The sequence below is a fragment of the Lissotriton vulgaris genome, chromosome 6 (genome assembly GCF_964263255.1).
Source record: "Lissotriton vulgaris chromosome 6, aLisVul1.2, whole genome shotgun sequence".
Lineage (NCBI taxonomy): Eukaryota > Metazoa > Chordata > Amphibia > Caudata > Salamandridae > Lissotriton > Lissotriton vulgaris.
Genome location: NC_141694.1, coordinates 491240275 through 491264476, shown reverse-complemented (window position 1 = coordinate 491264476; position 24202 = coordinate 491240275). Strand labels below are relative to the sequence as shown.

The 24202-nt window shown below is 47.2% G+C and overlaps 1 protein-coding gene across 13 annotated transcripts in view; it reads right to left on the bottom strand.

The window, feature by feature from the left end:
- RIMS1 (regulating synaptic membrane exocytosis 1) overlaps positions 1-24202 on the bottom strand; it is a 1970833-nt gene that overhangs the window by 643118 nt on the left and 1303513 nt on the right. The window contains exon 20 of one of the 13 annotated variants that reach the window (XM_086926497.1): positions 9782-9859. The exons of the other annotated variants lie outside the window; for them this stretch is intronic. Coding sequence (XP_086782623.1) covers positions 9782-9859 — 78 coding nt within the window. The remainder of the gene's footprint in view (positions 1-9781; positions 9860-24202) is intronic. 13 annotated transcript variants of the gene reach the window in all.

Below are 24202 nucleotides of genomic sequence, written 5' to 3'. Positions count from 1 at the left end.
TGCAATCCTAGTTGTTAGAATCAATACGTGGTGGCACCAAGGTGTGCAGGAGCTAACTTACAGTTATATAGTATATGCAGGTGTGAGTTTTAAGGTATATGGCAATTACTGATATGAATATATATTCTGAGGAGAACACAAAAGTATTCTTCAAGAAAGACTTTGTTGCTACATTTGTGGTATTGCAATAAAGAGTGAAAATGAGAACTCTGGGCAGAGCGCTGAGATGGGTAAGAAGCCTGGTCTCTAACTAGCTTCAAAGAGGATGTTGGACTTGTATAGATGACAATAGATATACCTCTACCAAGTGGTTAGCGATGTACCTTTGAACCGTCATGGCTCTGTCCATCCTAGTGCTAAGAACGGATATATGATTGATCAGGAATGGAAACCTGCTTGTGATGTTATATTGCAAGGCAGTATATGCCAATAGGTGACCATAGAGATAGACTGGACGTGGTGTCAGCAGACAAAGAAACATTGAGCACGTCATGACTTGTGGACGGTTATATGGGGATGTGTGCCGACAAGGGCCTGAGACTTAGCAGTATCTTAACTACTAGGATGGAAAGATGTAAAATGGCCGTAGTGAATAGAGATCTATGGTGCAGTAAAATATTTAGTCAAGAAGGTTGGGACCCCATCACATATTAAATTTGATGGCTTATTCCCAAGGGATTCCTGGTTAAGACCACGTGTAGATGTTTTGAGGAGGAAGATCAAACTAGTCCATGTAAATGTTAGCCACCATGGGGCCATAGGAGGACTGTGCATTGTGTATCACCAGATATTGGTAGTAGCCCATCTGTTGATTGCCCCGGTATCTCGGTTGGTATTGTGTCTGCCATTTGTCGCTCCTCATGAAGCGTCTCCCTAAAAAAGACTGAGCATTCTGGTGTGATCTTGAATTATATCGATTATCTCTTTGGTTGAACTGGCTAGACAGGTCTTCATTGTCTGCATCTGAAGTATCAGAAGTATCAGAAAATGTAGTGACTTTGGGGTTGTACTGTCATTAGGAAAATTGTTCATTCTGTGTACTGCCTGTTTGACTATAGTAGCTCTCTGATAAGGAAGGGTATGTGCTCTCCTTACTGAAAAAGCGGACATCTTTTTTTCAACTTGACTGTTTTTCTCTTTGACAAATATTATGTGTAGAAGTTCATATCCCTGTCTTTGTCGCTAGATTTTTTGGCTTCATCTAATGCTAATGTGCTAATTTTAATCTTACTTTCGAGCTCCAGAGTTTCTGAACTGTTGTATAACTTCTTTGGCATTCTCGACAATGAGCATCATAAGATATTGTGTGCAACGGTTTGCGATCATAGACCAACTCTCCATAAATAGTTTTAGCTGGACGAATAGGCCTGATATATTTTTAACTCTTAGGCCTTGGGGGATCACTCCAGCTCATAACTATTCTAAAATGTAATGTCTATGTAGCTTAATGCGTTTTATTTTGTTTTTAGGATCCAGCAATTTGGTTATATCATAATTCTTGTCTAGGTTGGATGCTGCCTGATAGCCAAAACTAGCCGAACTCCCAATCATGGAGGCGAAGTCCTCGTTTGAGAACCCAAAGATTTGTAAATTTGCCATGTTTATCTATTGGTGATAGAGAGAGAGAGAGAGAGAGAGAGAGAGGAGAAGAAAAAGAAACTAAATAGGGAAACACTCCACTGTACGCCACTCTGCATTCCATTGCACGCAACTCCACTCTACAACACTCCACTCATAGCAATCTATGTCACAATGATCTACAACACTATATGCCACTCCACTGTAGCATACTGAACCACACTGTAGTATACTCTACCTCACTCCACTGTACCTTACTGCACTCCACTGTATGCCACTACAATACTCTACTCTACAACTAACTTTACATTTACTATAACTTGCCGCTCTACCATGCCCTTTTAGGGTCCAACCAATGGATCCTCTCCTCCTCTTTCAAGAGGACATGAGGAGCAAAGTATGCTGATAGAGTGATAGAACATGGAAGGGAATAGTGATTCACAGCAATAAGGTCACCCAAATCCTCAGCACCAGTTGTGTCTAGAAAAAAGATGGTAGAGGGCAGTTACACCAACAGTGCCTGAAGTTTAGTCATGATGTAAGCTGAAGTAATCGCAATAAGGAAGATAGAATTTAAAGTCAGAAGTCGCAACACGCAGCTCTGCGTCGACTTGAAGGCCATACATATAAGAAATATCATTACCTAGCTAAGGTCCCACTGTGGCATCACAAAAAAATTGGGAGGGAATATGTGTGTCTGATCTTTAATAACATGCATCACAACAGGTGATATAAACAAGGATGGTTAGTCCAGCAAACATAGAAAGGCCGAAGGGACCAACAAATAACCTTTTGTTGTGCCACACCACAAGGTTTGGCTAGGATAAAGACAAAACAAACAGAAGAACATCCACCAGTTTTACCCCCTATACCAGTGGTTCCCAAACTTTTTTGACCCGTGGCTCCCTTGACCTAATTGGCAGTTGGTTGTGGCTCCCCACCATTTTTTTTTTTACCGGTGGGCGGGTGAGGGGGGGGGTCACCGGGGCGCAGCACACACTTTGGGAACCACTGGTCTATATCATCCCATATATACAAAGGCAACTGCTCTAATGATGGACTGAAGGCTACGTCCTGGCAATCAACTGGCATGCCACTATGTTTATCATGTTTTGAGGTAAGAGCAAACAGATGTTCTAATTGAAGCTTTTTTAATGGGCAGGTCCTGTCTGATATCGGCTACCTGCAATTTTTTTGCTTTAGAAGGGAGATTTCTGGCACTTCTCAGCACCTTTGCAACAATAGCATTTCATGATTTCCATGCACTAGTACATATGAGAAAAGTCAGGAAATCATTTCTGCACATTTTATACAAGAATAAGTGACTATTTGCTTTTATGTTTTAGCACTTCCGTCCTTCTGTGACTCGTTTTACTTTCCAAAATATGTTAGCTTTCGGAACTTTAAATACATCTGCACACTATGCCTGAGCTTCTCTGATATTAAAATATAGACCTAACCAGTGTTCCCTCTAATTATTTTTGCCTCTGTGTGGCAGTGATCTGTTTGTGTGCACACATTTCTTGTTTGTATGCGCAACTGAGTGATATTAGCAAAATTGTCTAACAAGGATTGACAAAGTCTGCACCCTGCACTTAATACAAGTATACCCCTCATCCTGCACTCACAATACAGCTAAAAACGTACCCACAGGCACATACTCACCCTGCACTCACACAGCACACTCCTCATCCTAGCCTTATGAAGACTCATTGCTTACCCTGCACTCACACTGACACATTGCTCACCCTACATTCAGGCACTTTGCTTACCCCATAATCAGATACTCATAAACGCACATAAATTCTGCATTCAAGCACATTATTCACTGTACACACACTGACATACTGCTTATTTCACGCTTACACAGACACGAGTCACAATACATTCACACAGACAAACCACTCAGTCTACACTCTGCAAGCAATACTTTCACCTTGATCTCCCTATGCACATCACTCACTCTGCCCTCGCATTACTCACACTGCACTCATTTAGGCAAACAACGTATTGTATAGTCATAAAGCCACACCCAAACACTGCACTCACAATACACACTATTCAACCAGCACTCAAACTACGAGTTGCTCGCCCTGCCCAGAATGAACACTTCCTTATTCTCACACAGGCACACTGCTGACCCTACATTCACACAATTCACCTTGCACTTATCCAATCACTTCACTATGCACTTCTGATGACTCTCACTCCTTCCAGCATGTACTATGCCCATTACTAACCCTGCTCTCACTGTAAATTCACAAAGTTGCATCCCTCACCCTACACTCAAACTGGTATACTGCTCATCTTCCCCTCAACATGCACACTGCTCAGTTGTACCAGATAGGGAATCATGCATGTATTTGTGAATTACCCTTTTATCCAAGTGTTTGTTGGTGCTATATTACAAATGCTTATTACCCAATTTAGTGGTGCACATAATCTGACTACTTCATTTTCTTTAGGGGGTCTTTTTTTAACTACAGCTTAGATTTACTTCTGCTCCCGTTCACCAATCATGGTGTTGCTAATTGTCTTTTCAGGATTTGTTTTATGTGATTTGTTTTCACAAATTGCTTGTAGTAACCTCTGCTGTACGCCTGCCACTCCCATACAGTAATTGTATTAAGAGCAATTTTGGAGAAATCACACATGTGAAAAAGAAAGGGAAGCAGCTTTCAAATTTGCACTTAGGGAAGAATGTAATATCGAAACATTTTCAACAAAGTTGGTTTAACCGTAAAAATATAAGTAGGCAAATGTGCATCCTAGAGGTGGAGAACAGCATGTCTGAGATGCAGATTATTTTATGGCAGTAATTTTCAACCGGCCTCATTTTTTTTTCCAGCTCTGCATTTCTCTACCTCCCTAATTAAAGGTTGAACATGACACTTTCTTGGAACGACTGAGGCTTTTGTAGTAGCAACATCCTTTAAATACAAGCATCAAGTAAAAGCTTATGCTTTTATTATAAAAATGGTAGTACCCGCACAAAAATGCTTGCAAAGTGTTTAGATCTTGTCTGCTATTGTCGTCTCAAAAACAGTTTGTCACTTTATTTTCTTCAGAGAATGGCGATGGTGGGGCAGGGGAGTCGCACCTTCAAGAGGAAAAGATCACACTTACTAATTAGCAGGCCATCGAGAGCGCTTCTCCTTTCAGCAGGAGATTCCTTTGTTTTGTGCGCTCCTTAAGGCCCCCTGCCCGGTGATAATAGGCCAAGACGCTCGGGTTGCACTATACGCAACACCTCACAGGGGAAGGGATGGAACATTTCTGAGGCTGCAGTTTCCACTACCCACATCCTGCGCCGCGGCGCCCCTGGCTTCTCATCACGGCGCACCGGGGCGCCCCGGCGCACACTTTGGGAACCACTGCCCTATACCCTGTTTGCTGCAATACCACTTGGTGGTGGTGTTTTCCATGAGAACCTCCACCAGCCTTCCCTTGATGCATGGCAGGAAGCCCTTCAACGTCAGATGAATGGTCTGCAACTCCAAAAGACTGATATGTAGTCCAGCTTCTGCTTGAGATCAGGGTCCTCTGACTTCCACTTCGTCCAAATGATCTCCCCACCTAGTAGAAATGTATCCGTCAACACTGTCAGCTCTGGGTGAGGATATGAGATGGGCCTGCAACTGTACCATTTGCATTCAATCCGCCACTACTTGAGATCACAAGCAATCTCTCCCTAAATGTGGATGGATTGTCTTGGTGCTGGCACACTGGAACTTTAAATGTCATGGTAGAGCATGCATGTGCCTCCTGGCATAGTCTGACTTGGAAAAGCAAGAGGCTAAGAAGCCTCAAACTGGTCTCACCAAGATATAGGGCTGAGGCTGATACATCAGGGTCATGGCCTAAACATCCCAGATTTCAAGAGACGAAAGAAGGCCTTGAACTGCACTGTGTCCAGTACATGCCCAGTGAATGGCAACAGGTGCAACGTTGATTTGGTGATTTTGAACCCGACTGATGTCACAAAGTTCGCCGTCATCTAGGGGTGGGGTACGACTTACTATGGTGAGCCCACCTTCAACAGCCAGTCATCACAGTAGGGGAAAACTGCCATCCACAACCTCTGAAGGTGTGCTGTGGCCATCACCAAAATGTTTGTGAATACCTGAAGGGCACTGATGAGCTCACACGAAAGCACTGCAAACTGGAAATGCTCCTTGCCAACCTTAAACCACAGGGAATGCCTCTGGGACTGTAGGACAGTCCTGAAGGTCTAAGGACCCCATACAGTCTCCTAGGAGCAGAGCGTTCAAATTCTGGCATAACATGCAATTTATATTTGTCCTTCTGCAGACTGGCATTCAGAGGTCAAAGGTCCCATTAAGGCCTGAGGCCTCTGTCCTTTTTTGGCACAAGGAAATAGTGAGAGTTAACAGCACTCCCCTCTCTCCAAGTTCAGAACCCTCTTGATTGCACCTTTGGAGAGCAACACTTACATGTCCTGCAACAGAAGAATTAAAGAGGCATCATTCACAAATTGGCTTTATAAACAAGCACGCCTCTGAAAGTTGATGAGTTGTGACATGGAGATGTGGTGGAGAAACAGAAAGAGTAGGGCAATAATCATGCCGAAAGATCTGTATAACTCATTTGTCGGACGTGATGGATTTCCATCCTAGGAGGAAATGCTGAGTCCTGCCCCTCTACAGAATGGGTGTGTGCCAGTAAGGGCAACCTAAGGTGGCTTGGAGGCTGTTGGGGGACTAAGAGAAATGGTACCCCTGCTGGCATGCACAATTTTTGGCAGATCCCTGTTCTCTAACTAGAAAGGACTGAGGTGACTGTTGCATTGGCTGGATTAATTATCGCTGTGTGTATGTCAGCCTCTTGAAGTAGTCACTGAATTTCCTAGAATTATGCGGGAACTGCTTGGCAGGAGTCAACGACACCAGAGAGACACCAGAGAGTGCACCAAGGCTTTATGGTCCATAAAATGTTCCATGGCAAAACCAGCTTTTTCAGCAAAAAGGTGTGAGCCATCAATGGCATACATCCCCATGTGGTGGCAAAGCACACTGCTGGTACTAACCTCTATTCCCACACAGTCAGGAGTATGTAGGCACACACTAATCACGCACTTGGCCGCTTCCTGTCCATCATTAATTGTTTCAGCCATAGAGACTTATGGTCTTCTAGGACCATCATAAATATCTCTATGGCCATTTCCCAGAGGGTATACCTCTAGTGAACCAATAAACACACTGTACTGACCGATCCTAGTGTCAGGTTGGCCAAAGAGAATATTAATTTCCAAATGCCTCAATTATCTTAGACTCTCTATCCAGAGGAGCTTAGCAAAAATCGGGCATTCACCTTACTGGTTTAAGCCTGAACCATCAGACTCTCTGGAGCAGGATGGTTAGCGAGAAAATCAGGGTTCCCAGGCACTGGTCTGTGATACCTGGACACCTGCCTATTCACTGGCATGCAGGAACAGGACTTTGACCGAGAGGCCATCCAAGTATAAGTCAAGGCCTTGCTTAAGGTGAGTAAGTGCTCAGTCGTGGCAGGCACATGTTGTAAGGATATTAGTGTTGGTTTCAACCGAAGGCAGCTGCAAATCCAGGACCTCAGCTGCCTGTTGGTCCATAACTGCAAATAATGCACTCTCATCAGGGGTCAAGTAGCAAGTCTGACCTTATTTCAGGGGAGGTCTCAAGCCCACTGGCATCTTGAAAGTCCATATAAAAATTGTCATCAACATGAGGAAGAACACCATCATCTATTTCACCATTATCATCTCTTTTTGGTGTTGTACCTTGTTCAGAACCAGAATCGAAAAGATAATGGAGCCTTTGTTGACACAACCGGCCTGGTAGAGGCATCGGTACAAAATGAGATTACATGACGAATGAATCAGCTTTAGTGATTTCATAGAGCAACATCAGTCAAGATCGGGCTTAATTCAGTTTGGGGTCAGACATCAGCAACAGAATGAGAACCTCTTCCGGTGGCTTTGGCCAAAACTATGCAGCATAACTTCTTGAAAGGCTGTTATTTGGTGTGGGTATTGCCCAAGGAACTGAAAACACACCAGCATTACCTGGGTGATCCGCTCTGGGACGCCAGAGGAGATGCTTAGTATTGTAAAACCCTAGCGCCTAATGCTTGGATATAGAGTGATGGGATGGAGTCAATTCCTGCTTTACATTTTTTATGTTTGAACTTAGAATTCAATTTAGGCTTACCAAATGGCTTTGACCATACCTCTCACAAGAACGCCTCAGCAGTGGCCCCAAATCTGCCCCATGACCTGGAGTGGAAGCAGGACTTACCTGAGGGTCTAAGTGACTTCTTATGTTTGGTGAGATCCAGCTTTGTTTCAAAGGCCCAGATTGTCTTTGGGTTCACAAAGATACCCTTGTTTCTCGATTTGAGTCCTGTCTCAAGCTGAAACACCTGATAATCCTCCTACAGGTTCATTATTGTTTTCTGCAATCACAGGTTGCCTGCAACCCTTTAATTTTAGGGGGAGCATCGTTGTCTGGCACCACATAATGGGTATTCTAAGGTGAGGAATCTGCAGTTCGAAAAATCTATCAGAAACATTACTTTTCTGACAATTCTAGTTCCCTGGGAGCACAATGGGAGTGTGCACCCACTTTCTGCACCCCCCAGGGTACTTTAGTATTACAGAGGTTGCAGATGTGTGTGCGGCCCCTTCTGTAATACTGCATAGGTCGTCCCCTCATTTGCATGGAGGTGTGGTCTTATGAAAATGAAGGAATCTTTTTGCCTACGCATCAGTGCATATTATGGACTTGGGCGCAAAGGCAAAAAAAGCCATCAGGGGGCACAATAAAAACACAAAAAGTTTAGGCAGCATCAGTGAATACCGTGTAAAGGCAGCCCTTCGGAGGGGGCAAAGGGGGTCCTCAAGGCTCCAGACATCCCCCTGCAAGCGGCAGCTGTCACTCATTGCACCTGCCTGCAAGGGGATCCGTGTTCCCTCTCTAAAGTGCAGATGGGCGATACCGGGACAGTGAAACATGGAACAGCTAATTAAAGCAGCCGGTCCATATTTCACTTAATGTGCGGCGCCAGGGCAGCTCCGAGTTCCTAGCTGCCGAGGGCAGTGCATTCATTGTAATCCAGCGCACTGTGAACATGAACAGTGCACCTGATATAGAACACGGGTCCTGTTGGACTGTTATAATGCACGATTACTTAACTGAACAAACTGAGCACCAGAAAACCTGTAAAGCCCTAGGTGGGGTATATCAAATCAAGTAAACTATAGGTCGGCTACATGTTTTTCATTGCAATTCGAAATTTAGAATGTTATTATGTCTATGGAATCAATCACTAAAGTACCGCACCAGCTGTTTGGTTATCGCGGAAATCAGAGGTTAGAACAACCATACAAAATGAACTCGGCTTAAAATAAACATATTTTATCCAATAAATTTGGTGTCATCTGCTTTTACAGTTGCCCCTCTTATTGCATAAATATTTTGGATCCTGGTTAAGAAAGGGGTGCTAACCATTAACATTAGTACCACAAGAGCAAAACATGTTGGCACAGATCAAAGAAGTAAATTGTAACAGAATGGCAACCAGCATCCATATAACCTTAGGAAAGTGGGGGAGTTACCAACAGTAACTCCCTCACATGAAATAAACACACGAAGCTGACATTGAGGAGAAACACCTGCATCTCCAATGCATAAAATGCATTTTAACAGAGAATCTTGCGAGCACTCCATATGTACTGTCAACAGTCAGTGCCGTTTGGGGTAGCCCAATCGTGTTGTTCTCTGTAGCGTGATAATTAAAAGCAACTCTAATCATGCCAGGAAGGTGTATCAATCCTGCTACATGCAGCATTTCGTATGTGTCTAACTAATTAGCTGTTTTGGAAGCAAGGGTAATTACCACAACGTTTTGGTTCTTACTTCGAACTAGTTATCAATTTGTCGTTCGTTGCCAAAATATTTGGTTCAACAACAATCGTAATATGCCTCTTCTCAACTATTGCAATGTTCACGAAAAATACTGTTAATCGATGGCATTGGTTTTCAATGAAGCTGAACATAGTGTAGCATGCTGTGATCGCAAATGAAGAAAAAACTTTTGAGAAGCATACTTTGCTATTTGCAATAGTTCTGGGTGTTCATAATTTACAAACATGACATTATCTCGGCACATGATTTCACTTTGCTAAAGTCTGAGATGATAGAAATACCTCGCAGGTGCTCCTGGTTTATCACTGAGATGATTTATACTGTCTGGCTTTGGAATTTTAGACTCCAACGTTCTGGATCTTCAGACAACAGTTTAGGAAGATGGAAGACAATGGATGGCAAGAAGAACAGGTGGAAGAAACAGAAAGATGGTCACATGCAACGAAGATGGGAAAATCACTGAAGAAAGATAACACATGAGCAACATGTACTGAAAACACATACAATTCCTGGAGTTTGTTGACAGGTTCGGCTGGTCCGAGAGGTAATTTCTTTTGTTTTTCTCATACATACAAGTACAATGGATGGCAAATATTGATTTCATCAAAAGGAACATAATAGACTATGAAATTCATACCAGAGAATGTAGAAATGAGCTGGTCTTAGTTAAGGGAGTACCACAGAGGCTACAAATACTTGCACACTATTTTCTTGAAATGCTGTATGTTTTGCATTTAAATCATCAATTCATTTTTTTAGAGACGGCTGTTTATTTCTAGGTACCTACGCATTGGTGGTGATTTGCTGCAATTTAAAAATAATGTGCTTCAATGTGAAATATACTTGAAAAGATATCCCTTGTGAAAACCTGTAGCCCCATAGATGAACCTGACCTTTGATTGTGGAAAAGATACGCATAAGAGGAAGAACTTCTACATGTGTAAGCAACATTTCGCATGAAAAACTACAATGATCCTGCACTTGGAAATCATTATCGGATTTTGCATGAAGAGTTCCCACTTTTTTAAGCATAAGTGAATAAGTCCAATATGTCCACGAGAACCTAGTCTGTTGAACTATGTTCTACCGAGCAGTCACAGAGGTAACAAGCTTTGGCAAAGTCAATAAGTCTCGCCTATGTGAGGTCTATTGGATTTGTCAATGTTTTTTAAGCCATGTTATACAGCAGCATGGCTGCAGTGTAGCATCGCTGAAAGTAAAAAATTTTTTTTTTAAAAAAGCTCTATGACGCGGTCAACGCTAGCAGCGTTGTAGCATTTCTTCAAAAACATTTATTTCAACCCTGCTGGATGGCAGTCACTCTGCTGTCCAACATGGCAAAAAACATTGACAAACCAAATTGATCTTGCATAGGCGAGCTCTATTAGCTTTGCATGTGACCTTAAATTTTTGATCCCCATGGCACTGCAAATGATGTGTGTTTTGCTTCTCTCTTAACTTGATGGTAGATGACACGCTAGGATGGCCCTGCAGGGTTTTTAAAACAGGACCAACTGACAGAATGGACCTTAACTCGTTGGGCATCTACCTCAAAGGGAAGGCTTCCTAAACAGGCTGAGAGAGCTGGGGCAACGTCCACTGCATGTCAAGCAACGCCTTTCATGTGACTACTTTTTGCTACAGCCCTAGCAACAACAAGGGAGAGAGTGCGGCCAACGATAGAAGTAACAACTGGAGGGAAGGAGGCAAGTAAAAATGCCAGGAGTGCATGTAAGCAACAATGGTCCAGCTACATCAAGGAAGCAATGATGACAGGTAAAGCAAGAAGGAAAAAGGGGAAGAAGAATTCAATATTAGTTCCTCAATCACAGCGCATGCCGCAGAAGGACACTAATTAAAATGAAGCAATCAGTACCCAGTCCATACTCCACACAAGAGAAGAGGAAGTGAAGCCAGCATCCCCTGTCCAATTAGGAGGTAGCAAGTAAGGGTGACCAGTAATTGTAAGCAATGGGTGGGCTCCAAGCCCTTTGTTGTACAGAATACCACATGGATATCTATGCCATATTTGCTGACAAGTGGATCAGCCTATGGTGCCGGCTCCATCCTGTCCTATTTTGACCAGTAAAACTCTACCTTTCTCCCCCTCCATCAGAAAAGAAGATTTAGTGGGTGTTAGACCTGACATCATTGGCTTGAGTCTCTCCTCCATTTTTTCTGTTTGCCTCCACTGTTTTACGATGTTTTGCTGGTATATGCTTTGGGCGCGGTGTCACTGCTGATCAGTGCCACAGCGCAAGTGCTCCCTATGTTAAATTGATGTATCTATTGTATCCATGTTTGGCTTTTTTGGTTTACTGTCAGTCCCTAGTCTAGTGCACCAGGAGTGCCGGGGCTTGTAAATACAAATGCCGCTCGTGGGCTTGCAGCACGTGTTGTGCCACCCACAAGAGCGGCCTCGTAAAAGAATGTCTACGGGTCGGTCATTGCGAGACCCACGTGCAGCCTAGTGCTGTCGCGCAGGCTGCGCAAGTATACCTACTTGCCAGCCCCTCAAACCTTCCCTTGACTTCATATTAGTCACCCCTATGGTAGGCCCACGGGCAGGGTGCATTGTAAGTATGAGGTAGGGCACGCCTGACCAAGTTGGCATGTCCTGATAGTGAATTACAGCCATCTTCGTTCTTCACTATTGCAAGGTAGCCTGCTCTCCATTAGTTAGAATGGGCCGCCGGGATTATTAATGCTATGATCCTAGTTGGCTCGGGGAGCATGGTGCAATGTCGAGTTTGGTATCCCTGAACTCGGGGTTTAATTACGCATCCGATGGTGTGGATGGTTTTTGGACTCTGGGTTTGAAAATAGCACTTTTAGAAAGTGTCTATTTTCTTGTCTAACCATTTCTGGTTTCTGCTGGTCTTGCATGTGTGTGACAGGAGCTGGGTGGCTCCAAGAGGTCTGGATGAGTCAGTGTGGGATGAGTGGGACATTTGCGTTGAGAGTAGGGGGAGAGTAGTTGCTGATAGCCGGCCCTGCCTGATACAATGCCGGCTCCACCTCCTGCCAAGCGGCTGATGGCTCTGTGCCTGCCATGGACGATCCTAGCCCCACCTCCTGCCAGGAGGCCGATAGCTCTGCTCCTGCCAGTGTCAATGCTGGCTCCACCTCCTGCTGGGCGTCTGAGGACCCAGCCCTGCTCAGTGAATAGGCCAGGTGCTTCTGCCTGGCTCCACCCACAACAGACCCAGGATGTTGGGAAACTCCCCGGCATGGACAAAGGGATCAAAGCCGAAAAGGGGTATAAGAGAAGGACCCCTGAACTAAGAAATCAGATCACTTCTGACAAGGAACCCTGTAACCAAGGACAAGAGGCCTGCTGATCTGAGGACTTGCCTACCCCTGCTGCCAGTGTGCTGTTTGCTGGGGGGAATCCTGCAGTGCTTCTTTATTTTTGCCAAGGAACCAGGAGAGAGGAACTTTGTGTGTACTCTCACGCTTGCTAAGAAAATCTCCAAGGACTGGAAGAGTGCCAGTCTCCTGCTGAAGTCACAGGGCTAAAGGACTTCATCTGCTAAAGTGCTATTTGCTGGAATCGTGAATCCAGCACCTCTGAAAGATCCAGCAATCTCGACGCCGACGGACGTCGCCGAATCCAGCTCGACGCAGTGGGTAACGGCCCCAGTGTCCCGCTTCCTCGACGACCGGCCGCCGGGCCCGACCGACGCCAGCAGCAACGCCAGTGAGTGGGAGTACGGCTCTAGCTCCAGAGGACCTCGTGTCTGCACCGCTGCTGATCGCATCAACTGTGTGCCCTCTCGACGCCGTGAGCGCTGCTCACTCTGTGCAACCGCATCATCGACGACGCCTGCTGAGGCCTGATCGACACCGAAGACGCGACGCCGGATTGCTCGACGACGCTGATCATCGTGTGCTCCATTTTCCTAAAGGTACTGTGTTGTTGGGGGTCCGTGTGACTCCAGGCTCGACGTAGCGCTCCTCGCGGTCGACGCCGAACCTTTTGGATTAACTTTGCCTCGACGTCGTGTAGCCCCCGTGTGGGTTACCCTGTTGCTAAGAACTGTATTGCCAAGAAGAAGATTTGCTTGATACTAAAGACTTTTTGTGCTAAAGAAGAAACTACAGTTGAACTATCCTTTTTCCCTTCCCCGAGTATTTATTACGATTGTGTACATTTTTGTCGTTCTTTGGTCTTGTGCTAAGCCTTATATAAAAATACCTATTTTTATAATACTACTGTGTCGTGTCCATTTGTAGTGTATTCACTGTATTACTGTATGTGGTCATAAATGCTTAACACACAGCCTCTGAGATAAGCCTGTTCTGCTCTGCCAAGCTACCAAGGGGGTGAGCAGGGGTTATCGAAGGGTGTGATCCCCTTGCCCTGACTAGAAAAGGTGTGTCCCTATTTGTCAGAAGTGTATACCTCTGCCAACTAGAGACAGCCGGTTCTAACATTGGATGCAGCGGTGAGGATTTGGACCTTGCATTTATGACCCATGTACAGTGATTAGTGTACGCTACATAGTGAAAGCAGACCATAACGCAGTCACAATCTAATTGGGAAGGATCCTATTTTTGGTTCTCCGCTTTTCTGAAGCTTGATTTTTTGAACACTGCCAGTTTTGACCATGAGTGACACCGGAGTCACTACCCCTGTTGTTGTTGTGGAGGAGTTTGATAAGGAGAAGATGAAGACATACGAGAAGAAGCAGTTGCAATACTTTTGCAAGCAGTTTAAAGTTCCTACCAAAGGCCTCTCCAGGAAGCCAGAGTATTTCAAAGCTTTGGAGGCCTGGTTGGAGTCCAGAGATCCCTCTGATGTGGTGGTGGTACCCACAGGGGAAAGGGATGAGGAGGCGCCAGCGAATGGGCCCGAGTCCTCTCCCGGAAGCAGTGTTTCCTCCAAAGGTCTTTCCCCTGAAGAACGAGAAGAAAGGGCGAAGGAGCGTGCATACAACATGGAAATGGCAAGGCTAAAGATAAATGGGCAGTTGGAGTTAGAAAATGCAAGAGGTAGAAGAGAAGCTGATTTGGAGATCAAAAAGTTAGAGTTTGAAAGAGAGAAGTTAGCTTTGGAGCGTGAAACCAAGTTGAGGGAGTTGGATATCCAAGCTAAGAAGTTAGAATTGAATCCCTCTGGTGGCAGCATTCCATCGGGGCCTGCAGAAAGTAAGTTTTACTTTCCCAAAGATGTGATAAAAGATTATCATAGGAACAAAGATATTGGTCAGTGGTTTAAAGCATATGAGTTAGCATTGTTGGCCCACCAGGTCCCTGAGAAGAATTGGGGAGCGGGGTTGTGGGGTCGCTTTGTGAATGAGGGGAGAGATACCCTGTTAGACCTGCCTGTTGCAGATAGGATGTCGTATACTCATATGAAGGATGCTTTAATGTTACGGTATGGCCTAACCCCCGAGAAGTACAGACAAGCTTTTAGAGAATGTAAGAAGTTGCCTGGTACGACGTGGGTTGAATATGTGTCTTATTTTTGCAGAGCCATGGATGGTTGGGTAAAGGGCAGCAAAGTGGAAAGTTATGAAGCTCTTTATGATTTGTTTGCTTGGGAGCATTTGTCTAATAACTGTTTTCCAGAGCTGCGCCAGCACCTGATTGATAGCAAGATATCTAACCCTAGAAAACTTGCTGAGGAGGCGGACCGCTGGGTCAGTACCAGGGTCCACAAGGGTCCAGTGGGAGACTCAGCCAAAGGTGGGCAGGGTCCCCAGCAGAAGAGTGGGGGGGACAAGGGTAAACAGAAGGAGTCTCAGAAAGGGCCCCAAAGTAATCCCCAAGGGAACCAAGGGAAAGGTTCCCAGCCTCCCCCTGAGAAGAAGCCAGGGGCCCCGACGGGTAAACCTGTTCATAGGGGCCCCCTAACCTGCTACACTTGTGGGCAGGTGGGACACCGGTATTACGATCCCCAGTGTCCCATGAAGAAATCGACTGCACCGCCGAGTGCACCCCCCCCCCCCCCGTCAGTTGGCGAGTGTAGCCCTGGGAGGGGAGGAGATGGTTGTCCAAGGTGGGAGGGGTCCCGCAGAAATATCCCTGGTCTCGCTAGGAGACATGCAAATGGTCCCTCCACCCCCTCTGCCTAGTAACACTAGTAAATATAGGCAGTGGGTGACCATTAATGGCCATAGAGTGGAAGCTCTCAGAGACACCGGAGCGAGTGTGACAGCTGTCAAGTGTCACTTGGTGTCCAGAGAGCAGGTGGTTCCCCACGCATTCTACCCTGTGATAGCTGCTGACAACTCCCAGAAAGAGTGTGAGGTGGCTCAGGTTTCCTTTGAATGGGGGGGAGTTTCAGGTACCCTTCAGGTTGCTGTGAGGCCCGCCATGCCTGTCGATTGTCTCCTGGGCAATGATTTAGAAGACTCCCCTTGGGCTAAGGTGGAGAGAGAGGCGCACTTGAAAATGTTGGGTGTGCCAGAGTGGGTGTGTGCAACCACTCGTTCGATGACAGCAAGTAAGGGTGTTGATGGGGTCCCGGAGCCTGAAAGTACGGCCCAGGACCCAGCTGTGAAGAGAAGAGGCAGGAGGCGCGGGAAACCGGCCCACGTAGTTCCCGTGGTCCAGGAGGAGGTAGACCCTGAGGGGGATGCCCTGGAGCCCACAAGGGAACAAATTGCCGAACTGGGAGATCTGCCCGAGCTGACCCATTGGCAGCAGGATGGTGGTCCCTCCAGGGAGGAATTCTGTGCGGAACAGAAGGAGTGCCCTTCTCTTGTGGGTATGAGGCAGCAGGCCTCAGCCCAATCCTCAGGTGATCAGTCAGGGTCACATTTTGTGTACTGGGAGAACGACCTCCTGTATAGCGAGCCTAAGGCTGCTGAGCCTGGGTCAGCCCGTGTGCTGGTGGTACCCCAGCGCTTCAGAGCCTTCCTACTGGGTTTGGTTCATGACGTTCCTTTAGCTGGACATCTGGGGCAGGACAAGACCTATGACAGGCTTGTCACCCATTTTTATTGGCCTCAGATGCGTAGGGATGAAGACATCCATTGCAAGACCTGTCGCACTTGCCAGGCAAGTGGGAAAAGCGGAAGGAAGCAGAAGGCTCCCCTCCAACCTTTTCCAGTGGTCAGTACCCCCTTTGACCGGGTGGGTATTGACATTGTTGGGCCCCTGGACCCCAAGACTGCCCTGGGCAACAGGTTCATCCTGGTCTTGGTGGACCATGCCACACGGTACCCGGAAGCCATCCCTCTCAGAATAGTGACGGCCCCCGTGGTGGGACGGGCACTGATGGGTGTTTTCTCCCGGATGGGGTTCCCCAGAGAGGTGGTGTCAGACCGAGGCACCAACTTCATTTCGAACTATATGAAGTCTCTGTGGAAGGAGTGTAGGGTAACCTACAAGTTCACCACTCCTTACCACCCTCAAGGAAATGGGTTGGTTGAGCGATTCAACCGTACCCTTAAAGGCATGATCATGGGTCTTGAAGAACCAATGAGGCGGAAATGGGACGTCCTCTTGCCATGCCTGTTGTTTGCTTACCGAGAGGTGCCGCAGAAGTCTCTAGGGTTCAGCCCCTTTGAGCTTTTGTACGGTCACCCGGTAAGAGGGCCTTTGAGTCTGGTCAAGGAAGGCTGGGTGCAATCTCCCAGGAAACCTCCCCAGGATGTATACAACTACATGCTGGCCTTTCGGAACCAGACTCGGCGCTTCAGAGAACTTGCTCAGGCAAATCTGGAGGCCAGCCAGGAGGAGATGAAGCTTTGGTACGACCGGAATGCCACTCTGGTAGAGCTGCAGCCTGGTCAGGAAGTGTGGGTCATGTCCCCTGTGGAACCTTGTGCGCTCAAGGACAGGTGGACTGGACCGTTTAAGGTTGTGGAGAAGAAGAGCGATGTCACCTACTTGGTGGACTTGAAATCTCCCAGGAACCCCTTGCGGGTCCTGCATGTCAACCGTTTGAAGCCCCACTTAGAAAGGTCCGAAGTGGGCATGCTCCTAGCTACAGATGCTGGAATGGAGGAGGAGAGTGAGCCTCTTCCTGACCTCCTGTGTGCTAAAGAGCAAGACGGGTCAGTGGATGGTGTGGTCCTCTCCGACACACTGACCCTTGAGCAGAAACAGGATTGTCGCCACCTGTTGGGACAATTCCCGGATCTGTTTTCCTTGGTTCCGGGTGTCACTCATTGGTGTGTCCATGACGTTGACACCGGAGACAGCCCTCCTGTGAAGCACAAGGCTTACAGGGTGACTGACAAGGTTAGAGCATACATTAAGGAGGAGGTCTCCAAAATGTTTGCGTTAGGGGTGATTGAGTCCTCTAGCAGTCCTTGGGCCAGCCCAGTGGTCTTGGTCCCGAAGGCTGCAGCGCCTGGTGCTTCACCCGAAGTCCGGTTCTGCGTGGATTACCGAGGACTCAATTCGGTCACGAAGACTGACGCGCACCCCATCCCCAGAGCTGATGAGCTCATCGATCGGTTGGGGGCTGCCCGGTACCTTAGTACGTTTGATCTAATGTCTGGGTACTGGCAGATCACCTTAATTGATGGGGCAAAGGAGAGGTCCGCATTCTCCACACCAGATGGGCTATACCAGTTCCGGGTGATGCCCTTTGGGATGAAGAATGCCCCTGCCACCTTCCAGAGGTTGGTCAACCAGGTCTTGTCTGGACTGGAGGATTTCAGTGCCGCCTACCAGGACGACATCGCAGTGTTCAGCGCCGGCTGGGAGGAACACTTGCGCCACCTCCAGGATGTGTTGTTGGCCCTGCGCGGAGCAGGCCTCACAATCAAAGCCAGTAAGTGCCAGATTGGGCAGGGTTCGGTGGTGTACTTGGGGCACCAAGTAGGGAGCAGCAAGGTTGCCCCCCTGCAACCCAAGATTGATACCATCCTGGCTTGGGCGCCGCCCAAAACCCAGACTCAGGTGAGAGCCTTCTTAGGACTCACGGGTTACTACAGGAGGTTTGTCAAGGATTACGGTAACATTGTGCACCCCTTGACTTTGCTGACTTCCAGGAAGCAGCCAAGAAACGTGATCTGGACTGATGCCTGTCAAACGGCCTTCGACACCCTGAAAACTGCAATGTGCACAGTACCTATACTCCAGGCACCCGACTTTTCGAAAGAGTTTATTGTCCAGACGGACGCTTCAGAGCATGGCGTGGGGGCTGTCCTACCTCAGGTGAATGAAGAGGGCCGAGACTTGCCTGTAGCCTTCATCAGTCGGAGGTTACTTCCCAGGGAAACGAGGTGGAGTGCGATAGAGAGATAAGCATTTGCTGTGGTCTGGGCGCTGAAGAAGCTAAGACCCTACCTGTTTGGGACTCACTTCCGGGTTTAGACAGACCACAGGCCCCTCAGATGGTTGATGCAGATGAGGGGTGAGAATCCGAAACTGTTGAGGTGGTCCATTTCCCTACAGGGGATGGACTTTACGGTGGAACACCGCCCTGGTACAGATCACGCCAATGCTGATGGTCTGTCCAGATTTTTCCGCCTTAGTGATGAGGACTCCCTAGGTCAAGGGTAGTTCTCCCCACATTTCAGCTGGAGGGGACACGTGTTAGACCTGACATCATTGGCTTGAGTCTCTCCTCCATTTTTTCTGTTTGCCTCCACTGTTTTACGATGTTTTGCTGGTATATGCTTTGGGCGCGGTGTCACTGCTGATCAGTGCCACAGCGCAAGTGCTCCCTATGTTAAATTGATGTATCTATTGTATCCATGTTTGGCTTATTTGGTTTACTGTCAGTCCCTAGTCTAGTGCACCAGGAGTGCCGGGGCTTGTAAATACAAATGACGCTCGTGGGCTTGCAGCACGTGTTGTGCCACCCACAAGAGCGGCCTCGTAAAAGAATGTCTACGGGTCGGTCATTGCGAGACCCACGTGCAGCCTAGTGCTGTCGCGCAGGCTGCGCAAGTATACCTACTTGCCAGCCCCTCAAACCTTCCCTTGACTTCATATTAGTCACCCCTATGGTAGGCCCACGGGCAGGGTGCATTGTAAGTATGAGGTAGGGCACGCCTGACCAAGTTGGCATGTCCTGATAGTGAATTACAGCCATCTTCGTTCTTCACTATTGCAAGGTAGCCTGCTCTTCATTAGTTAGAATGGGCCGCCGGGATTATTAATGCTATGATCCTAGTTGACTCGGGGAGCATGGTGCAATGTCGAGTTTGGTATCCCTGAACTCGGGGTTTAATTACGCATCCGATGGTGTGGATGGTTTTTGGACTCTGGGTTTGAAAATAGCACTTTTAGAAAGTATCTATTTTCTTGTCTAACCATTTCTGGTTTCTGCTGGTCTTGCGTGTGTGTGACAGGAGCTGGGTGGCTCCAAGAGGTCTGGATGAGTCAGTGTGGGATGAGTGGGACATTTGCGTTGAGAGTAGGGGGAGAGTAGTTGCTGATAGCCGGCCCTGCCTGATACAATGCCGGCTCCACCTCCTGCCAAGCGGCTGATGGCTCTGTGCCTGCCATGGACGATCCTAGCCCCACCTCCTGCCAGGAGGCCGATAGCTCTGCTCCTGCCAGTGTCAATGCTGGCTCCACCTCCTGCTGGGCGTCTGAGGACCCAGCCCTGCTCAGTGAATAGGCCAGGTGCTTCTGCCTGGCTCCACCCACAACAGACCCAGGATGTTGGGAAACTCCCCGGCATGGACAAAGGGATCAAAGCCGAAAAGGGGTATAAGAGAAGGACCCCTGAACTAAGAAATCAGATCACTTCTGACAAGGAACCCTGTAACCAAGGACAAGAGGCCTGCTGATCTGAGGACTTGCCTACCCCTGCTGCCAGTGTGCTGTTTGCTGGGGGGAATCCTGCAGTGCTTCTTTATTTTTGCCAAGGAACCAGGAGAGAGGAACTTTGTGTGTACTCTCACGCTTGCTAAGAAAATCTCCAAGGACTGGAAGAGTGCCAGTCTCCTGCTGAAGTCACAGGGCTAAAGGACTTCATCTGCTAAAGTGCTATTTGCTGGAATCGTGAATCCAGCACCTCTGAAAGATCCAGCAATCTCGACGCCGACGGACGTCGCCGAATCCAGCTCGACGCAGTGGGTAACGGCCCCAGTGTCCCGCTTCCTCGACGACCGGCCGCCGGGCCCGACCGACGCCAGCAGCAACGCCAGTGAGTGGGAGTACGGCTCTAGCTCCAGAGGACCTCGTGTCTGCACTGCTGCTGATCGCATCAACTGTGTGCCCTCTCGACGCCGTGAGCGCTGCTCACTCTGTGCAACCGCATCATCGACAACGCCTGCTGAGGCCTGATCGACACCGAAGACGCGACGCCGGATTGCTCGACGCCGCTGATCATCGTGTGCTCCATTTTCCTAAAGGTACTGTGTTGTTGGGGGTCCGTGTGACTCCAGGCTCGACGTAGCGCTCCTCGTGGTCGACGCCGAACCTTTTGGATTAACTTTGCCTCGACGTCGTGTAGCCCCCGTGTGGGTTACCCTGTTGCTAAGAACTGTATTGCCAAGAAGAAGATTTGCTTGATACTAAAGACTTTTTGTGCTAAAGAAGAAACTACCGTTGAACTATCCTTTTTCCCTTCCCCGAGTATTTATTACGATTGTGTACATTTTTGTCGTTCTTTGGTCTTGTGCTAAGCCTTATATAAAAATACCTATTTTTATAATACTACTGTGTCGTGTCCATTTGTAGTGTATTCACTGTATTACTGTATGTGGTCATAAATGCTTAACACACAGCCTCTGAGATAAGCCTGTTCTGCTCTGCCAAGCTACCAAGGGGGTGAGCAGGGGTTATCGAAGGGTGTGATCCCCTTGCCCTGACTAGAAAAGGTGTGTCCCTATTTGTCAGAAGTGTATACCTCTGCCAACTAGAGACAGCCGGTTCTAACAGTGGGGTTAATGAAGGCAGACAAATGAAGCTTCCCCCTTGATCCTGCCCCACTCTTTGTACTTACTCAAGGTGAAACTGTAATCTATCCTCTCCTGTCAGACACATTCAATCTCTCACTTCAGAGTGTATAGTTCTGTATTCATAGAAACATTCGATTATGCAGCCATTTTTCAAGAAACCTTCATTAGACCCTACACCGCCAGATAACTATAGGCCAATGTGACACATGTTTGACCCTTACAATTTGCAAGTGCGCCATTTTGCGATCAGCAATTTGCGACTCACAAATGTAATTTACAACAGTGCCTTGACACTGTTTGTGATTCCTAATGGGGTCGCAAATTACCTGCCTCATTAAAATTTATGAGGTAGGTGCTGTTAGCGACCCCAATGGGAATGGCTAGCGCTCCCAGGGATGGTGGCCTGCTGGGGTCAGTAGACCACCATGTCTGTCGCACAAGTTACTACTTGTGTAACAATATATCTGTAAAAAATGACTAGGGGTAGAGCTTCTCCAGATCTGCGCTAGCTGGCGCGGAAAAAAGAAGAACTGACGTCAGAGCGCATGGGCGGCGTCTAAGTACTCCGACGATGTCATTACGGCGCTAACAACGCCGACGACGGACGCGGAGCCGCAGACGACGCCTACCGATGCGCAGGGGTATTGCTGCGCAAAAAATTCCGGATCCAGTCTGACGCCTGGGGATATTCTAAGGTAAGAAATCTATCACTAACGTGTCTCTTTCAGATACTGCTTATTTAATAAAGCCGTTTTTTTTAATGCAGGCCGTTTTCCATAAAGGAAAACAGGATGCATTTAAAAAAGAAAGATGAAATGATACGGTTTCATTTATTAAGAGTAGGCAGTGGTCCGTGGGACCATTATCTCCTTTTAAAAAGTATTTCTGCTGCCAGTCACAAAGGGGAGGGTGTCCCCTGGGCACCCCTTCCCGTTTGCGAGTGACTTTCCACCTACTTGAAGTAGGTGGTACATTGCGAGTGTTTTGTGACCGTTAATGCAGTGGCAAAACAATCGTACATTGAAAGTGAGACTCGATATTAGAAAGGGACGCCCTTGGCACGCCCCTTCCTAATAACGAGTTGCAAACCCTATTTTGCGAGTCGGTAATAGGTTACATGGGGCAGACCTATTTTGCAGTCGCAAATGGGCTGATTTCACATTTGCAAAAGCAAAAAATGGTTGTACATCTGGCCCAAAATCCCTATTGCCTAGGACCATTAAAGTGGTTGAAAAGTACATTAATCAACATTGATTTGCTTTCTTTTAAGGACTTGCATGTAGGTGCGGATGAGTGCTGCCTGGTAGCGGTAACCCGCTATTTTATTATTCTAACACTATTTTTTAAAAATAAACTTTGGACTTATTTGTTTGGCTGCTGGGGGGTAGTGACAAGCGTTCTCATTTTTGCGTGCCTCGCTCTCCTTGATTGGTGGGCCGTTCGTGCGAGCGGTCCGCCATTTTGGAGTTAGCGGTCTAGTTGTTGGGGGCTGGACCTAAGTTAAATAGATGCTGACGCAAGCGCGAGCGTTCGATTTGCTTTCTTTTAAGGACTTGCATGTAGGTGCGGCTGAGTGCTGCCTGGCAGCGGTAACCCACATTTTTATTATTCTAATACTATTTTTTAAAAATAAACTTTGGACTTACTTGTTTGGCTGCTTGGGGATAGTGGCGAGCTTTCTACTAATTTTTGTGTGTCCCGCTCTCTTTGATTGGCTGGGGTCGTCCGTGCGAGTGGTCCAGCCATTTTGGGGTTAGCGGTCTAGTTGTTGGGGGCTGGACCTAATTTAAATAGATGCTGACGAGAGCGTGCAGCATTCGATTTGCTTTCTTTTAAGGACTTGCATGTAGGTGCGGCTGAGTGCTGCCTGGTAGCGGTAACCCGCTTTTTTATTATTCTAATACCATTTTTTTTAAACAAACTTTGGACTTACTTGTTTGGCTGCTGGGGGGTAGTGGCAAGCTTTCTCCACATTTTTGCGTGTCCCGCTCTCCTTGATTGGCTGGGCCGTCCGTGCGAGCGGTCCTGTCATTTTTGGAGTTAGCGGTCTAGTTGTTGGGGGCTGGACCTCATTTAAATAGATGCTGATTAGAGCACGCAGCGGACGCGCCTAGTGCCAACCATGCTGCTCCTGGCCTCGGGGAGGTGGGCATTGACAATGGGCATCGGCTGCTTTGCTACTCTAGCGCTGAACTTCGCCATATGGATATAATGGGCAAAGGTAAGGGGGCTTTCTGTTTTGAGGAGTCGGCCCTGCCTCTGTCGGATTTTTTAGCTAAGGACCTCCTTTCCTGTAGGCTCCTAAATGTTAGATCATTACCGAAGCATAAGGTGGAAATTCAATTTTTGTTGGAAGCCCATGAACTTGAGGTGTTGTTCATGACAGAGACCTGGACCTGCTCTGACTGTGAGGTTGATCTTGGCCTGACGTGCCCCCCTGGCTACAAGATTTTTCACAAACCAAGGATTGGGTTGATTTATAAGGACACCTTAAAAGCGGCTATTATAGACATTGATATGGTTCCGGGATTTGAACTTCTAGGTTTAGTCAATAAGGATGTTTCTGGCCAGGTGCGCTAATCATTTGAAGTATCAAGATTAGATCACTGATACAATGCAAACCTCCCCAATACAGGTAAAACTATCTACGGGAAACAAATGACAAACCGAGTTTAAGAAAGACGCTAAACGGAAAAACAGCGTGGGTCTTCACATTTAATAAAGGTGAGAAGAAGCGTAAAGCGATAGTCATACAAAGAAAGGGAACCGTACTAAGAGGTTATTTATGGCCCGGTTTTCGTCCAAATTTTTTTTCGACTACAGCACAAACGCAATAATTGAAAAAGAGTGTTGTACAAAGACCGGGGCCCCGAATAAAAG